This window comes from Puma concolor, chromosome E2 (assembly GCF_028749965.1).
Source record: "Puma concolor isolate L17-30 chromosome E2, mPumCon1.1.hap2, whole genome shotgun sequence".
Lineage (NCBI taxonomy): Eukaryota > Metazoa > Chordata > Mammalia > Carnivora > Felidae > Puma > Puma concolor.
In genome coordinates, this window is record NC_141681.1 from 51,809,315 (window position 1) to 51,825,202 (window position 15,888).

Genomic DNA, 15,888 nt, shown 5'->3' on the forward strand with positions numbered 1-15,888 from the left:
AAGAAAGAGAAGAGAAGAGAAGAGAAGAGAAGAGAAGAGAAGAGAAGAGAAGAGAAGAGAAAAGAAAAGAATGCCATTATAGAGCAGGATCAGCAAACTTTTTCTGAAAAGGCCACGGCGTAAATATTTTAGACCTGTGGGCCCTAAAACCCAACTCTGCAGCCACAGACAATATGCAAAGTGTGGCTGTGTGCCAATAAAACTTTATTTACAAAGACGGGCAGTGGGCTGGATTGCTAAGCCACGTCGCAGATTAAAGGATACTAAGGAGGCATGACAATCAGGCACAGTGCGTGATCCTTGAGCAGACCCTAGATTAAAAATAATAATAAACCACTAAAAAGGACGTTTTGGGGATAACTGGAGAAATAAGAAAATGAGCTACGTATTAAATATTAGCTATATATTAAGTAACATTGCTATCAATATCATTGTTATCAATGTTAAATTTGTGACATCGGTGCTGCGTTATATACGAGAATGTCTTTGTTGTTAGGAAACACAGACCAAAATATTTATGTCCGCAACTTATTTTCAAATTGTTTAGAAAAAGAAGCGTGTGTATACATATGCACACGCATATATATATAAGAGCGAAACAAGGCAAACTTGTGGAAAGCTAATAACTGATGAACTAGATGGTAAAGGGTATATAACTGATGATCATACCATTCTTCCTTTTTATCTTCAATAACTTAAGCTTTTTGTTTTGTAAGTGTATTTCTTTATTTTCAGTGATCTCTACACCCAACACGGAAGGACTCACAATCCTGAGATCAGCATCTGAAGCACCAGCCAGGTGCCCCTACACCATTCTCTCTTTCAACTGCTCTGCGGGTTTGACATTTTTAAAGTGTTTTTGTTTTCTTTTTAATTTATTTTTGAGGGAGAGAGACAGAGCGTGAGCGGGGGAGGGGCAGAGAGAGAGGGAGACAACAGAATCCGAAGCAGGCTGCAGGCTCTGAGCCGGCAGCACAGAGCCCGACACGGGGCTCGAACCCACGAACTGTGAGATCACGACCTGAGCCGAAGTCGGACGGCCAACCCATTAAGCCACCCGGGCGCCCCTGGGTTTGCCAGGTGAAAAAACATCTCCAGAAACGGAGTCCTCCTCCCCACTCACCTTCTACCTAGAGTACTGTGGTCAACTCCTCCCTGTAGCCACCTTTACCCTAAGATTGCCAAAAGGCTCCTGTTAAAATATAACTCAGATCCTGTCCCTCCCTTGCTGATACCTTCCAGGGAGTCCCACCCACTCAAAAGGAAAACCAAGGCACTGCAGTGGCCCACGGGCCCTGAGCAACTTGCCCCCACCTTTCCACCCTCAGTTTCCTCTCTACCCTGTCTGTTTGCTCAGCCACACTGGCTTCCTCACTGCTTGTCAAACGTTATCAGGCAAACTCTCACCTCAGGGCCTTTGCAAGTGCAGGAATGTTCTTTCTCCAGATACCTGCACTGCTGGCTCCCTCCTCTCCCCATATTCTCACTGAGGTCTCCCTGCTGCCCTCTCTAAACTTACAACCGTTCCCCCAGACAGTTCCCCTTTTGCAGCCCTGATGCTTCCTCCAGAGCAAGTACTGCTATCTACTAGAATTCATAATTTAACTACTTATTTTGTTTATGATCTGGCTCCCCCTGCCCCTGCCCCAAGAATGCAAAATCCCCAAGGCCAAGATTCTGTGCCTTTTCTTTTCTGTATCCATAACATCTACACAACAGCCTTTTCTCAGTACCACAGACTGACTTAACATTTACAGCCATTTACTCCTCACAACCCAAGTGTTCTTGACAGCATAAATGAACACGTAGCGTACCCACAAAATGGGAATAATTTTGTGAGGATTTAATGCCAGGAGGCCTGTGAAGTGCTCAGCATAGAGCCTGGCACAAAGTGAGTGCCCATTAAATGTTGCTATTATATAATGCCCACTGCACAGAAGACTGAAGCTCTGAGTGACCTGGCCAGGAAGGCGTGGGGCCCAGATCAGAAGCGAGGTCAGTCTGACCCAAGAAGCCACTTCCTAAACCACGGTGCTAAGACACAGTGTTGGGGAGAAAGGCAGTGGGAGAACCCAGAAACTAGCGCTGGCAATCCAGAGGGCAGGATTTTTTTAAGTCCTGACTCTGGCCCAAACTCCCATGTGTGACCTCGGCAATTCCCTTCTGGTCTCGAGGCCTCAAAGTTCTCTGCTGTAAACTGGGGGAGTCATTTCCCTTCCCTGACATGGGGATGTAACAGTGCGAGGGTCAAATGAGAGAAGTGATAGGGGAGCACTCTGGTAGCTGTGAAACCCGACGCTTTTCCATTCTAAGATCTGCACCTCTGGCAGAGGCCTCACAAAATAGCAAGCACCAAGAATTCTAGGCCCTGGAAAGCAAACTTTAGGTACCCAAACTTATAAGGACGGCCTGGCAAACGACCCGGTCAAGTCTCTCCTTGGCCCCGCCCCTAGTTCCTCTCAGTCCCAGAATGTCCCGCCCATATTACTACTGCCCCCTACACTATGGGCTCGTCTAGACGTCAGTCTTCACGTGCTCTCTTCCTCTATTGGCTGATATTCCTAACTCGGGCGAGGGCGCCCTGCCCTGCCCCCTGCCCCACGGCCGTTCTTACTATTGGGCTACCCGCATGCCCCTCTTCCAAGAACCCTCCTTATTGGCTGTAGAGCTTTGCCGGTTCGGGCTGTGATTGGTTGGAAACAGAAGTCCATCCCCTGAGCAACCACCAGAGAGGGGTTGGAGAATGGAAAGGTTGGAGAGATGTGGGGTCAAACTCACGCTGAGCGGGCGGGAGGCAGATATAGGTCTTGAAGAACTCGCTTCGGCGGGCGGCCTCCTTAATGCGGTTGGCAAGCGGCTTGCTGACCTGCCGAATTCCCAGGTATAGCAGCTTCGCCATAGGGAACGCGCCTACCACCATCTTGGCGGTCGCACGGGGCACGCGCAACCTTGCGGACTGGGCGGGGCGCCTCCGATCTCTCCCTCCTCCCCCGCCCGTCCGTCTCCGTGCGTGCGTGCGTACGTGCGTACGCTCGGGGAGGGGGCACTGCAGGGGCGCCCCCTGATGTCACCGCGTCGACGCTGACGTTTGACGTCCGATCGTTGAATATGCAAATAAAAAGCGGAAGTGAGGCGGGTCAGGGGCCGGAGCCGTTAAACTGCTGCTCGCGGGAGCGTGGTTGGGTTCCCACGCCCGCTTTGGCTGTTGTCACCGTGTTCTTTCGTGACGTCTGGTACTTAGGTGGCTTCCCCGCTTAAAGGAGTCTCTTAATTAGTCCTGATTAGGGCTAATGAGTCCCAAATGCACTTTCCCCGCAGGTTAGAGCCCTCACTGGGAATAAGAAAAAACCGACCATGAAGTCATACAGACCTGGGTTGGGATCCCAGCTCCGCCCTTTGCTTGCTTGTGATGTTAGGCGAATGACGTAACCTTTCTGGGCATCAGTATTCCCGTCTACAAAAGGGGACTTACCTTGTTAGGTAGTTGTAAGGCTTGCCTGCGAATCTTGAATGTCAAAACAGTGAGTGAGCCGTGATAAGTGGTTAGAAGGTGCCAGTCACCGCCCTCGATACACAGCCCTTAATGCTATACAGGTATTAACATTATTATTGCTAACTCCAGCCTGAGGGTGCATTCCATTTCCAGAAATAGCTAATCCAACCCTTTCCTAAGTGACTGAGGCACGGAGTCGGGGCGGGGGGCTAGCAGAGGTCTCTCAGCCAGCAGAAGGGGGATAGCCCAGCGTCTTGGCTAGTAAAACCACACCCTTCTCAAGCAGCCCCACTTCCTCCATTGGTGGGCGAGGGTCCCCAGGGAGCTGGCTCAAGAAGGAGTTTAAGGACATGTCCCAGACTGTCCTCCTTTACCCAGCAGGGAGCAAAATCATATAAACAAGGTCAGGGAGGGGTTGAGAGAAATTTCTGGATGACGGAGTCTTGATGGGTAATTAAGAGATTCTAGGAGAGAGAGGGGAGGGCAGAGGAGTGGTGTGTAGGAGGAAGCGGCCCTTCAGAAGGCAGAATCAGAGCAACCGGGGCTTTCCAGGGGGGGGACTTGGGGCTTTCCTCGGCATCCACTCAGACTCCTTTCGTGTCCTTTGTCAAATCCCTGAGACAGATGGACCTCCTTATCTCCATCTGTAATAATGATGGCACGGACATGTGTGAACCCGGTTATTCTAAATTAGTAAAAATGCCAAGACTCCATAAAAACTACCCTTCTGGACTGAAGGTGTGACAGAACTTGGGGCCTATTCAAGGTCAATTATCTACTTGGAACTAAACCCCTCCCCAATTTACAGACTGGCCAACTGAAGCCAGAGGAAGAAAAGGATTTATCCAAAGTTCCAGGGGTAATCAGATTGGAGCTAAGTCCCAGAGTGGATTTCTGGGTCCCAGCCAGGTCTTCTCCTTATCCCTGGGATGTTAGTCTGAGGCCCAGAGACCTATTCAGGGGCTGAGGTCCCCCATGATGGGTTTAGGAAACTTCCAAACCGTACATGACTTTTTTCTGTTTATTTCACGGCTGTTTCCTCAGCTCCTAGAACAGTGCCTGGCACACAGTAGGTGCTCAATAAATATTTACTGAATAAACGGGAATGAGCATTTGGTGGAGGGGCAGAGGGCAGGCTGTCATCTGATTCTCCCAGGAGACTGTGTTCCAGAAAGTTCTGGCCCCTTATATGTCCATCCCAGTAGCTTTATGGCTTTGGTGTGGGAAAGTTATGAGGCCCCGTAAATCCCAGGCTTCCCTCATTTTCTCTCCGCACCCAACAAAGCCCCAACTTCCTGCATATCAGTTAACCCCCCTCCGGCAAAACCATTTTCCTCATGGAATCTGTTGTGTTTTTTGTTTTTTTTTTTCTCATTCCCCCCCCCCCCTCCTCTTCCCTTCTCTGGGAAGGGTTTCCAGGAACCTCTTCTGGGGCAAGGGTGTGTGTGTGTGTGTGTGTGTGTGTGTGTGTGTGTGTGTGTGTGATGGAGATCTTCACATTGCATCAGGAGCTTGGAGCCTGTTACACATCCATTGGGAGGAAGAGACAGAAGTGACCTATCAGAAAGGGCAAGGCCCGTCCAGAGCTGGGTGCTCCCTCCTACTCTCCAGCGTGGTCATGGAAGGATGGCCATTCCTCGTGGCCCCCGAGGGCCGGGAGAGGGAGGGCGACACCATCCACCAAGGCAGGCCGCCTTGACCACCCTGGGGCCTGGGAACAGAGCAGAGATGGAGAGAGGAGAGAGAGCCCAGGATAACCCCAACATTGACTCACCAGCTGTGTGACCCTGGCCTAGTCATTTGGCCTCTCCAGTGACCGGCCTGGAATAGGGCCTGGGATCATTCCCAGAGGTCCTTCTAGTTCAGGCCCCGTGGTCACCCTTTTCTCAGGATGGGCAAGGGGCTGGTGTTACACGATCCCACAAGGCCCTGCGTTCCTGCTTCCATCATTTGGAAGCCTTCCTTCAAAATAAATCCCAAAGCTGACCGTTCTTCCTTGCTCACCACGCCCCCCCCACCCCGTTAAGCTGCCAGCACAGCCTCTCCTGCCTGAAACTATGGCAGTCACCTATCACTGGCCTCCCATACTGGTTCCCACTCAGTAGCCAGCAGGATCCTGTTCACACTTAAGTCAAATCCCATCCCTCCTCTGCTAAGAACCCTCCTGTGGCTCTCCTTTATTTCAGAGTAGAAGGCAAAATTCTCAGCAGGACCTACAAAGCCCCCAAAAGGTCGGCCCGTCCTTTGCCAGTCTCATCCATCGGCGACCATTCCCCTCACCCTGCAGGCCTCCTGCTCCATCTACGCCACTGTTACTTGGCTTTGCATTCTCTGTTCCCTCCGCGTGCCGTCCGCTTCCCCACCGACAGCCGCGTATGCGGCTGACCCCCCACACCTGCACGTCTTAGCTCGAATGTCGCTTTCCGGTGAGCCCTCCCCTGACCTCCTGCTCTAGATCAGAGTTCTCCGTCCCCTCAGTCGGCTGTGTTTTTCCCCAGTACACTTACCAGTTCCAAACATTGTATTTATTTTTATTTACTTGTTTACCGTGAGCCCCATGAGGGTGGGGCCTGGGCTGATTTGGTCACCCTTGTGTTCCCAGCCCCAGCCAGCACAGGGCTGGGCAGAGAGTAGATATAAATAAATCTCTGTTGAACAAATGAATAAATACCCTTCTCTTGTCCTGAGCCCCTTCCCAAGCTTGCCCTGCTCGCCACTCCTCCAGCCAGTCTGCCCCGATTGCCCTTCCCTTAGGTTCTGAAAGTCTCCCTGGCCCTCAGTCCTGACTTGGAGAACACGGTTTATCTAGAAACTCACACGTGTTCTTTGTGCCCTCACTCCCTTATGTGACCAGGGGCTTCCCAAGGGCAAAGATGTTCACTCTGCACTCAGTGAATTTCTTCTTCCGTCTCCTTCAGTCACAAAAATTCTACCTCCTTGTCGGAAATATCCTTTTTCCTCTTTTGGTCTTTACCTTCTGGAGACCAAACATTTGACTTCATTTACCTTGTCCCCTCCTCCAGGAAGCCCTCCCTGACTCACAGACTGGGTCCGATGTCCTTTGGGCTCCCTGTCTGAGCCCCACCCAGTCAGGATCATCACTGTCTGGGGGGCAGGTCTGTCTCCCCCATGGGAGTGTGGGCGAGTGAAGGAGGGCCAGCGGTGTTCTTGGTCACCACTATGCCACGAGTACCACCCAGCGCAGCGCTAGGCACAGATAAACTGAAGGAGGTCACGGTGGACGATGATGGACCAGTGACCCACCAACCTCACCGTTTTCCTATTTTCTTACACTCTTCCGAATGTTAACACAGCCTTATTTACATACAGTTTGCATACATCAGACCAGGAGGGAAGGGAATGTGGGCTAAGATTTGAGGAGCCGGGAGAGGGAGTTCTGCGCAAGTTGGAGGCTCACTGTGCTGGCGGCAGCATCTTTAGCTGAAGCTGGTCCGCCTGGGAGGGTGGAGCTGCCGCCCAGCCAGCTGCCATGGCCTTGGCCATGCTGTTCCTCTTGGAGGTGAGCGGGGTCTCCAGGGTGAGTGACGCGTTGGCCATCTCCTGTGGCTTGTCACTGGCCAGGAAGCGGAGCAGATTGTGCAGGGCCTTGGCCACGTCGCTGCGGGCCCCCTCGTTGACGAGGCAGTAGAGGATGGGGTCGGCCACGCAGTTGAGGCTGGTGAAGGCCAGTGAGCTGTGATACGCTGAGAAGACACGCTCCTCGAAGCCACAGTCCCACGGGCGGCCCAGGTAGACGGCGCTGCGTGAGAGCAGGAGCACGTGGTAGGGCGCGAAGCAGACCAGCACGATGGCGATGAGGCTGAGGGCCAGCCGCTTGATCTTGGCCTTCTCCTGGCGCTCGGTGGACACGCTGCCCCGCACGGCCCGCAGGATGCCCCGGTAGGACAGCAGCATGAGCGCCCACGGGAAGAGGAAGCCCACAAAGACCCGGTAGAGGTTCATCCAGGCCACCCAGCCCTCCATGGGGAACTTCTCAAAGCAGAAGGTGTGGTTGTAGCGGTCACGGAAGAGCTCGTCGTGGAACAGGGGTGCCGAGTTGGCCCCCAGCTCCGTGGCCCAGACCACAGAGCTCACGGCCACGGCCGTCTTGACGCGGCGCAGGCGGGCAAACCGCAGCGGGTGGGCCACAGCCAGGTACCGGTCCACGGAGATGCAGCACAGGAAGGCGATGCTGATGTAGATGTTGGTGTAGAAGATGAACCCGAAGAGCTTGCAGGAGCCGGGGCCGTGGATCCAGTTGTCGTAGTGCAGGAAGTAGTCGACCCACAGCGGCAGCGTGCAGATGTACAGCAGGTCGGCGATGCTCAGGTTCATCAGGTACACGCCCAGCTCGTTGCGCTGCCGCACCTGGCGGTAGGCCGCCCACAGGGCCAGGCAGTTGGTGGGCAGGCCCACCCCGATGACGAAGATGTAGAGGGACGGCGGGAAGAGGTGGTCCACGCGCGAGTCCACGTGGCAGCCCTCCCACGTGCGGTTGCCCATCCTCGGCACTGGGGCTTTCGAGGCACTTCCCCTGGCCCACGGGGGCTGTGGGGCCACGGGGGGCGGGAGGCCATCGGGCCCCCTGAGCCCCCTCCTTGGGGGCTCAGGGGAACATGGCGGGAGGTAGTCCACGGGGAAGAGACGAGGGTGACCGTGACTTGTGGGCCAGCCTGGGCGGGGAAGGGTAGAGCTGGAGAGGGAAAAGTTGGAGGAAGGACAGAATTAGGACAGGAAGGAGGCTTGGGTGGGGGGGGGGGGGCGGGATTATAAAAGCTTTGTCTTGTCAAGGGGGTGTCTACAGACCCAGTCAGAGTGTAAATGAGGGAATACTGGGGTACGGGTGGTGGTAAGAGGAAGATATTTGTATGGGGCGCCTGGGGGGCTCAGTCAGTTAAGCGTCCGACTTGGGCTCAGGTCATGATCTCAGTTTGTGAGTTCAAGCCTTGCGTGGGGCTCCGTGCTGACAGCTCGGAGCCTGGAGCCTGCTTTGGATTCTGTGTATGTCTCTCTCTCTCTCTCTCTCTCAAAAATAAATAACCATTAAAAAAATGTATAAAAAGGGAGATATTTGGAGAGATCGGAGAAAGTAAGTGTGGCTGTGTGGAAATGGTGAAATATGCAAGATAGTTTGAGACAGGACAGACCGCAGTCAGGGAGTGTTGAGAACGCCAGGCAAGGCCATTCAGGGTGCCGACGCTTCCCGGGACCCCAGTGTGAAATAAGGAAATAAGCAAGGTAGCCAGCAAAGAGAAGAGCGTGGAAAAGCAGGAGCCCTCGGTCCGGGGAATATGGGAAGGGTTTTTAAGAAACAGGAAGGAGGTGAGCAAGGGCTATACAAAGGAGGGTTACAGATGGAGTGAGGAACTTGAGGGGGGCAGGGGAGGGACTCCTGGCTTGATCTTCGTGCGAGCCGAGCAGCAAGCTGGGGGGAGGTGGCCCACCTCACACAGCAAAGCTGACTTAACAGCGCCTGTAGGGAGAGAGGTCTGCAGTGAGGGGAGTCAGGGACACCCCCTTCTCCCCACACCCCTTGCCATAACCTCTGGGCTGTAAGAGGGTGGACGTCCTCCTGCAAGAGGGTGGCAATGCCCAATTGAGCCTCTTTCTAAGCAATGGATCTCTAAAAGTGGAGGTCTGGGGATCCAGATATATTTTCCCGGACAGATATTAAAATAAAGACCCAACTCAGATTTTCGAACTTCCTTCCAGGGAACTGTGTAAAATGCACCACTGTGGTATCATGCTTTGGGAAATGCTAACTCTGTCATTTCACAGACAGGGACGTGGGGCCCAGAAAGACTGGTCGCTCCCCCCAAGGATACACAGCAAGGCCATGCTGGCGGCTGGGACCCGTCTTCCGCTACGAACCCAGGGCACCCCGATCTTGACAGTGATAATAACGGATAATAACAGATAGTTTATTGAGGCCCACCCCACAGCAGACCCTGTCCTAAGCGCTTTTACGGGTATTAATTCATGACATTTTCAAGAACCCTACGAGGAAAATACGGCTATCCTTTCTATTTGACAAACTGAGGCACAGAGCCGTTCAGAGACCTGTCCAAGGTGCTGATGCTGAAAGAGGAACAATCTCGGCTCTCCCCCTTTTTCTCCAGCCTGTGATCCTGTTTCCACCCAAGAGTAACCGGACCTGGACAGAAAGGGGTCCTCGGCTGGATAGTGGGGACTGGGAACCACGGCTGCTCTGGACCGGGGAAGGGGAAGGGACAAGAGCTGCTAGATGTGATCACATTCGGACAGCAAGGGGAAGCCCTGGAAGCCGGGCCGGCAAACCTCCCTCGGGGACTGCTTCCCTCATTGCCTCTCCCCTGCCCTAACTTTCCTGAGTGCGAATCCTGGGCCTGTCTACCCCTTGGGGAGACCTGCAGACACAGGGCAAGGGACAGTCATGGACCACCCCCTGACCATTGTCAGCCCCAGAGGGAAGGAGAGTGAAGTCCTGAATCAGCGGCATCTTCGGAAGCCACTCTATCCAGAGCTTTGCACAGAGTTGGATTTTTTTTTAGTGTTTTATTTTACTTTTTGAGAGACAGAGTGTACGCAGGGGAAGGGCCGACAGAGAGGGAGACACAGAATCCAAGGCAGGCTTCAGGCTCTGAGCTGTCAGCACAGAGCCTGATGGGGGGCTCGAACTCCCGAACCGTGAGATTATGACCTGAGCTGAAGTCGAACGCTCCACCGACTGAGCCACCCAGGTGCCCCCAGAGTTAGTTTTTTAAGCTGTGAAAGCATCGTCATCATTTTATTATTATTATTATTATTATTATTATTAATAATAATAATCTTTTTAAACAAGATCTTAACGGGAAACCCATCTAAGACAGTGAAAAGCTGCTCGGCATGCCCAGTGAAATGAGGTGGGATGAGGGCAGCCACCTTTGAAGGGTCCCCAGGATGCACTTAGAAAACCACTGGTTGGGTCAATTGGACATATGGGGAAACTGAAGCCCAGAGAGGGGAAAGGATGAGCCCAAAGTCATACATCGGGTTCTTGGGAACCTCCCAGATGCCTCAGCATCTTTCCATGGGAAAGTCCTCTTGGCCCTACCTCCACCATAAATCCTGAATCCATGTATCCTCTCGGAAACCCCTGCCACTGTCCGCCGTGTACTACCATCACTGCTTGCTCGGACCGTTGCAGTAGCTCCTCACTGCTTTCCAGGCTGCCATTGTGGCTTCCTTCAGCTCATTTCCCACAGGGCAGCCACAAAGGTCTTTTTAACATGGAAATCACTCCTCAGGTGACTTCTATGCTTGAAACCGCACCCCCCACCCCCAGTGCCTTCCCAGTGGCTTTAGGGTAAAATGCAAACGGCTTGCCCCAGGTGACAAGGCACTGCCGGACTTTCTCCCCCCCCCCCCCCCCCCCCCCCGCCTCTCCTCCCCCATCTCAGCAAGCTCAAGGCCCATGGCCTTCTTTTCAGCCTCAAAACCTTTGCTCTTTCTCAGATCTTCTTAGGACGAAGCTCCCTCACCTCCTTCACTTCCACAGGGAGGCCCTCCCCGCCCAGAGTCCCACGCCCCCCCAACACCAACACCACCCCCACCCCGGGGCGCTCTCTTCACATCACCTAGTATCTTGTTCACATCTCTCTGCGGGTCTGAGGTGGACATTCCAGGAGGGCGGAGACCAGGTGTTGACTCCTGTATCCCAGCACCCAGGACAGGCCCAGCACATAGTAGACACTCAATAAATGACTGTGGCTTGAAGGAACAGGCATAGGTCAGCCCATCCCGTGATGCAAGAGAGGCAACACAACCCTCCTCCTCCCCCCTCCCCCACCCGCCCCCAACAAGTTCAAAGAAGTCCCTGCGGGGGGTCCCAGGGAAAGAGGTTGGAAGGGAAAAAGGGAAAAGGGCAGGATCTATCCGCTACATAATTGACTTTGAAAGGTCAGGGCTGAGTCCTGTTTAGTAAGCCCTACCCCCTGTGGGGTCCTCGGCAGCCAAGCGGCTGCCCCCACCCCAGACTCACAGGCAGAGGTTCCTGGATCCTGTGGACAAAGGAGAGGGCTTGCTCCTGGCTGGAACAGCAATCCGGTCCCTTTGAATCTTCCCCACCCAGACCCAGTCCCTCAAAACAACCCCCCTCTCTCTGCTCTCAGCCTCCCCTTCTCTCTGACCCTTGGTCTCCTCCTCTCTCCCCTTCTTTCTCTCCCTCTTCTTGTAACATTGAGAAAATGCCTTCTTTTTTCAGAGTCTCAGTTCTTCTGTATAAAAGGTGGGGGGGGGGGGAGGGCAGAACTTTTATATTCGTCACATCGCAGACACGAAAATCCTTGGTAGAACATCATAACATCTACAAAATGTGCAGCATTTGAACAATTATTATTCCATGGACGAGACAGAGGAACCACAGCTGGGAGCTCCCTCTGTCCCACCCACTCAAGACCCCCCTGGATTCAGCTGGGGTGGGTACACAGGCATGAGACTTCTTTCCGGAAGCCAGAGGAAATACACTTCTCATTGCTAATTTCCTCAAGGGGGAACCAGTTGAGCGCTCATCCTATCCTCCTCCCTTCCCTCCTCAACCCACCTGCTTCCTGGGGATTCTGAGCATGGGGGAGGGGCATTCAGCCCTCTCTTCTCCCCACCTGAGATCTGCCCACCATCAAACCCTCAAGAGCACAGGACCAGAAACTCTTAGACTTCCGCAGTGCAACTGGTCTATATGCCCAACTGGGGGTGCAAGGCTATTTCTGGCCCCTTCCTGGTACACATGGGGAAACTGAGGCCCCGCGCAGCAAGTCTGCGTCCTATGATGTGTCAGAACTGGGCAGATCTCCTATCTTCTTAACCAGAGAGCTTCCCCTCCCCTGCATGTCTTCTCTCCTCGCTCCCTGTGTTCCTGTAATTTTTCTCAAGTCGTTCTGGGGTTCTCAGCCCCCCTGGAGAATCCGCTAAAAGACACAAGGATTTTCTCGGCGCAAAAAAGCAAGTGACCACAGCGTCTTTTGTGCCCCTTCATCAACTGACTCCCTTGCCCAGCCTCCTGGGGTCAAGACCCTGCTAGCCCCTCCCCCAGAAGGGCAAGGAGGAGAGATAAACCCAAGTGTGGAGAGATAGTGAGGGGACAGGAAGGACTGGTCAGACCCCGGCCTCCACTTTATGCCTCAGCTGCTCAAACCAGATAAGTCCCTGGGCCCCACCAGCCACCCCTAAATCCAGCAACACTAAAGGACTGAGAGGGTTGAGGACACAAGGCTAGGATGGGATGCAGCCCTCACCCACCCACCCCCGCCACCCTCGGGGTTCACTCACCAGCCTTGTCCTAGAAGCCACCAGACTGCCCCCCTTCCCTCCTTTGCAGGCTCCGGTTTACCACCCCCTTGGCAGTCCCGGGGGACCGGCCAGCTCCGGTCTGCTCATTAGGGGACGAAATGTGATCACCGCGCCTCGCTCCCCACCTGGTGCCCTGGCGGCCAGGCGGAAACTGGGGGGCAGTCAGGCCACCGTGACCACCTCGCCGGGCCTCAGTTTCCCCATGCCTACCAAAGGGGTCCCCATCACCCCCCACCTCCCACACCGCCCCCAAGGGACGCCAGGGTCCTCCTACCCTACCCCTCTGACAGTCTCCATTCCAGCGTTCTCAAATCCTCGGTATCTATTGTTAGTCTGGTTCATGGTTTACCATTCTATTATTATAACATTCTAGAACTTTACCTTTCTTCCATTCTATTATTATTATCCTAGCGGCTTTCCATGCCCTTACCCTTTAAGTTTCCAATATTCTAGGAGTCTCACATTCCAAGATTCTAAAGTTCTATTGTTAGAACACTATGATTTTTTTTAAACATTCTACGACTTTCATAATCTATTATTAAACTCTCAGTGATTATTATCTTTGCCCAGCAAACACACATACGTACTTCCCTTCTCTTTTTTACAGAAAGGGGGGGACATACTCCATCTACAGTGAACCCCTTTTCTCTTCCCCTAGCTATTCTGCTTTTTAACATCCCAGCTGCCTGAAATTCTAAGATGGTGCAGAATTCTAAAATACTAGGGATTGATGGGAGGTTGGGGGGGGGAGTAAGCAGTCATCTCCCCGTAGCCCCTAATATCTCACTACCTGGGGGGTGGGGGGGCTACTGGGAACCCAGGCTGCTCCCATACCCCTGACCTGCTGGCCTTCCCCTCATCCCTCCCAGCTCGCTCACACCAGCTGAGTTATTATTTGTCTAGACACAAACCAAATTATAGGCCCTGCCCCGAGGGAGCAGTGGGCTTCATGGGGAGGGTCAGGAGAAGGCGGCGGGAATTAATCCCTGCACCCCCCCCCCCCATTTTCCTCCTCCTCTTCCCTCCTTCTCTCAAACTCCACCCCTTCCACCCAGACCATCTCTTGTCCCTTCTCCCCTCCCCACCACCACGGTTTTAGAGATATTTTCTCTTCTCTCCTTCTCAAACGCTCCCCTCAGGATTCCAGCTATTCATACTCACCCTGGCATTCTTCCCTCCTCACTGTGAACACCTCTTTTCCCAAATTAATCCGACTTACTGGCGGCAAAAGAAGCCGGCTCTCTGGATTCGGGCTTCAGCTGAACCGGAGTCCCAGCCCCCAGCCTGGCACTGACTCACTGTGGGGACTGCTGCTCTTGGGCCCTCAGCTTTCCCATCTGTAAAATGGGTGCTTGGCCTAGCCGCCTCGGTAAGCCCTTCGAGCTCTCTGCTTTGAACTCTGAAAGCTGCCAAGATTCCAACATCATTTTTTTTGAAAAAAAAAAAAAAAATTTTTTTTAATGTCTATTTTTGAGAGAGACAGAGTGCAGGCGGGGGAGGGGCAGAGAGCGAGGGAGACCCAGAATCCGAAGCAGGCTCCGAGCTGTCGGCACAGAGCCCGACGACGCGGGGCTCGAACTCACGAGCCTTGAGATCGTGACCTGAGCCGAAGTCGGGCGCTTAGCCGACTGGGCCACCCAGGCGCCCCAACACTACTTTTTTTTTGGATTGAAGGATTCATATATCCTGAGGACCTTTGATTTGAAGGTTGTGCAGTCCCAGTCCTCCTGATCCTTCTCACGTCCTGGGCCGTTCCATTGAAAGACTTCACACCCAAGGGTTCTTAATTATGATTCCCAGAGTTCGGGAGCTGCCCATTGTCTCTCTCACTTCCTCCCACTGGGATCCCCCAGAAAGGGAAACCTCCCCATCCTCACCCCAAACCTGAACTTGAGTTCATCTGCAGAGCCAGAGCTTGTGAGGAGCCCTCTTGGAGGGTTCAAGAGGAAGGGGGCTGGTGGTGGGCCCTGGGGTGGGGACCCTGGGGGTGGGGGGTGGCCCCTATCATCTCTGTGCCTGCACACAAACCCCCCAGCGCACATCCTGCCTGAGTCCGCAACACACATCTCACGGCCAACAATGGCTCACAGAAATTCCAGAGCTCTCCCTCAGCCTCGTCGGGGGTGGTGGGATGTCCAGGGCAAGCAGCGGGGGAGGAGGGAGGGAGGTGGAGGCAGGAAGGAGTTAACGGTGACCTAGCCAAATCCTGGAAGGGAGGAAGTGGGGGAGGAAGTCCACCCCCCAGCCAGGAATTCCTGAAATTGGAGGGTGGGGTGGGTGCGACCTCAGGAGCAGTGGGGTGACTCTCTAAAGGGGTCTCTGGGGTCACGGTGCCATTCAGAGTCCACCAGCCCCAACTGGCAAGCCTGCTTCCCCCCACTCCACTCCCAAGCAGCTCCTAGGCCCAGGGGAAACCTCTGGGATGCACCAGAATCCGGAATGAGGTGACGATGGGGTGACGGTGCCAGTAGAGGGTCTTTCAGATACACAGAGGAAGAGACAGAAATACGAGAGAGAGAGGGAGGGACAGGAAGGGAAAGGGCAAAGAGGTGCACAGAGGCCGGGAGAACCACGGAGTTGGAGGCAGAGAGCGCCGCTGAGCCTCAGAGGGACAGGGGCAAAGGGAGACAGGGAGAAGGGATACAGAGACGGAGAGACAGAGCCAGAGACCGACGGAGATCCGGCAGAGACACAGAGACATCCAGAGAGGCACAAGGAGAGGCACGCCGAGAGGGGGAGAGGACCGCAGGTGGGGACCCATCAGAGACGGGCGCCGAGAGGGAGGCCGACCCAGAGACGCGGTCCGCGCGCAGACGGCGGGAACGCCAGCCCCAGAGAGGGGCGGGGACGGGCCGGCGCGGGAGACTGAGGCAGCCGACGCCGGGGCGCAGGGCCCCCGAGGGGCTCGCCGAGGAGCGGCCCCCGGCGGCCGGACGCCCGGCGGGAGCCGGGGAGGGACCGGCGCCTACCTGCGCGGAGCGGCTGGACGGGGCGGGCGGCGCCTCTCTCGGCTGCAGCTGCGTCTGCGCTCGCCCGCGGCGCAGGGACCCGGCGGCGACTCCTCCCGGCCCCGGGCCGCAGCCGCCGGC

The 15,888-nt window shown here is 54.5% G+C and overlaps 2 protein-coding genes across 6 annotated transcripts in view; both read right to left on the reverse strand.

The window, feature by feature from the left end:
* The window catches only part of OPA3 (outer mitochondrial membrane lipid metabolism regulator OPA3), a 72,842-nt gene extending 67,990 nt beyond the window's left edge, over positions 1-4,852 (reverse strand). Inside the window, exon 1 of one of the 2 annotated variants that reach the window (XM_086690125.1) lies at positions 2,779-4,852. In XM_086690125.1, coding sequence (XP_086546251.1) covers positions 2,779-2,920 — 142 coding nt within the window. In that variant the 5' untranslated portion in view covers positions 2,921-4,852. The remainder of the gene's footprint in view (positions 1-2,778) is intronic. The other variant, XM_086690124.1, reaches the window with a different exon arrangement.
* Positions 4,853-6,008: 1,156 nt separating this feature from the next.
* On the reverse strand, positions 6,009-15,888 carry GPR4 (G protein-coupled receptor 4). 4 transcript variants are annotated; one of them, XM_086690122.1, is made up of 3 exons: positions 11,089-12,737; positions 10,566-10,731; positions 6,009-8,966 (listed from the first exon to the last, which is right to left on the reverse strand). In XM_086690122.1, the coding sequence occupies exon 3, from the start codon at positions 7,994-7,996 to the stop codon at positions 6,908-6,910; it is 1,089 nt and encodes a 362-aa protein (XP_086546248.1). In that variant the 5' UTR covers positions 7,997-8,966; positions 10,566-10,731; positions 11,089-12,737; the 3' UTR covers positions 6,009-6,907. The 4 variants fall into 4 exon arrangements, with proteins under 4 accessions (XP_086546248.1, XP_086546246.1, XP_086546249.1 ...); XM_086690120.1 differs by lacking the exons at positions 10,566-10,731; positions 11,089-12,737 and adding an exon at positions 15,769-15,888; XM_086690123.1 differs by lacking the exon at positions 10,566-10,731.

What these genes read in the sequence shown, in the direction of transcription:
- GPR4 (XM_086690120.1), bottom strand. Translation starts at nt 7,996, where the DNA reads ATGGGCAACCGCACGTGGGAGGGCTGCCACGTGGACTCGCGCGTGGAC.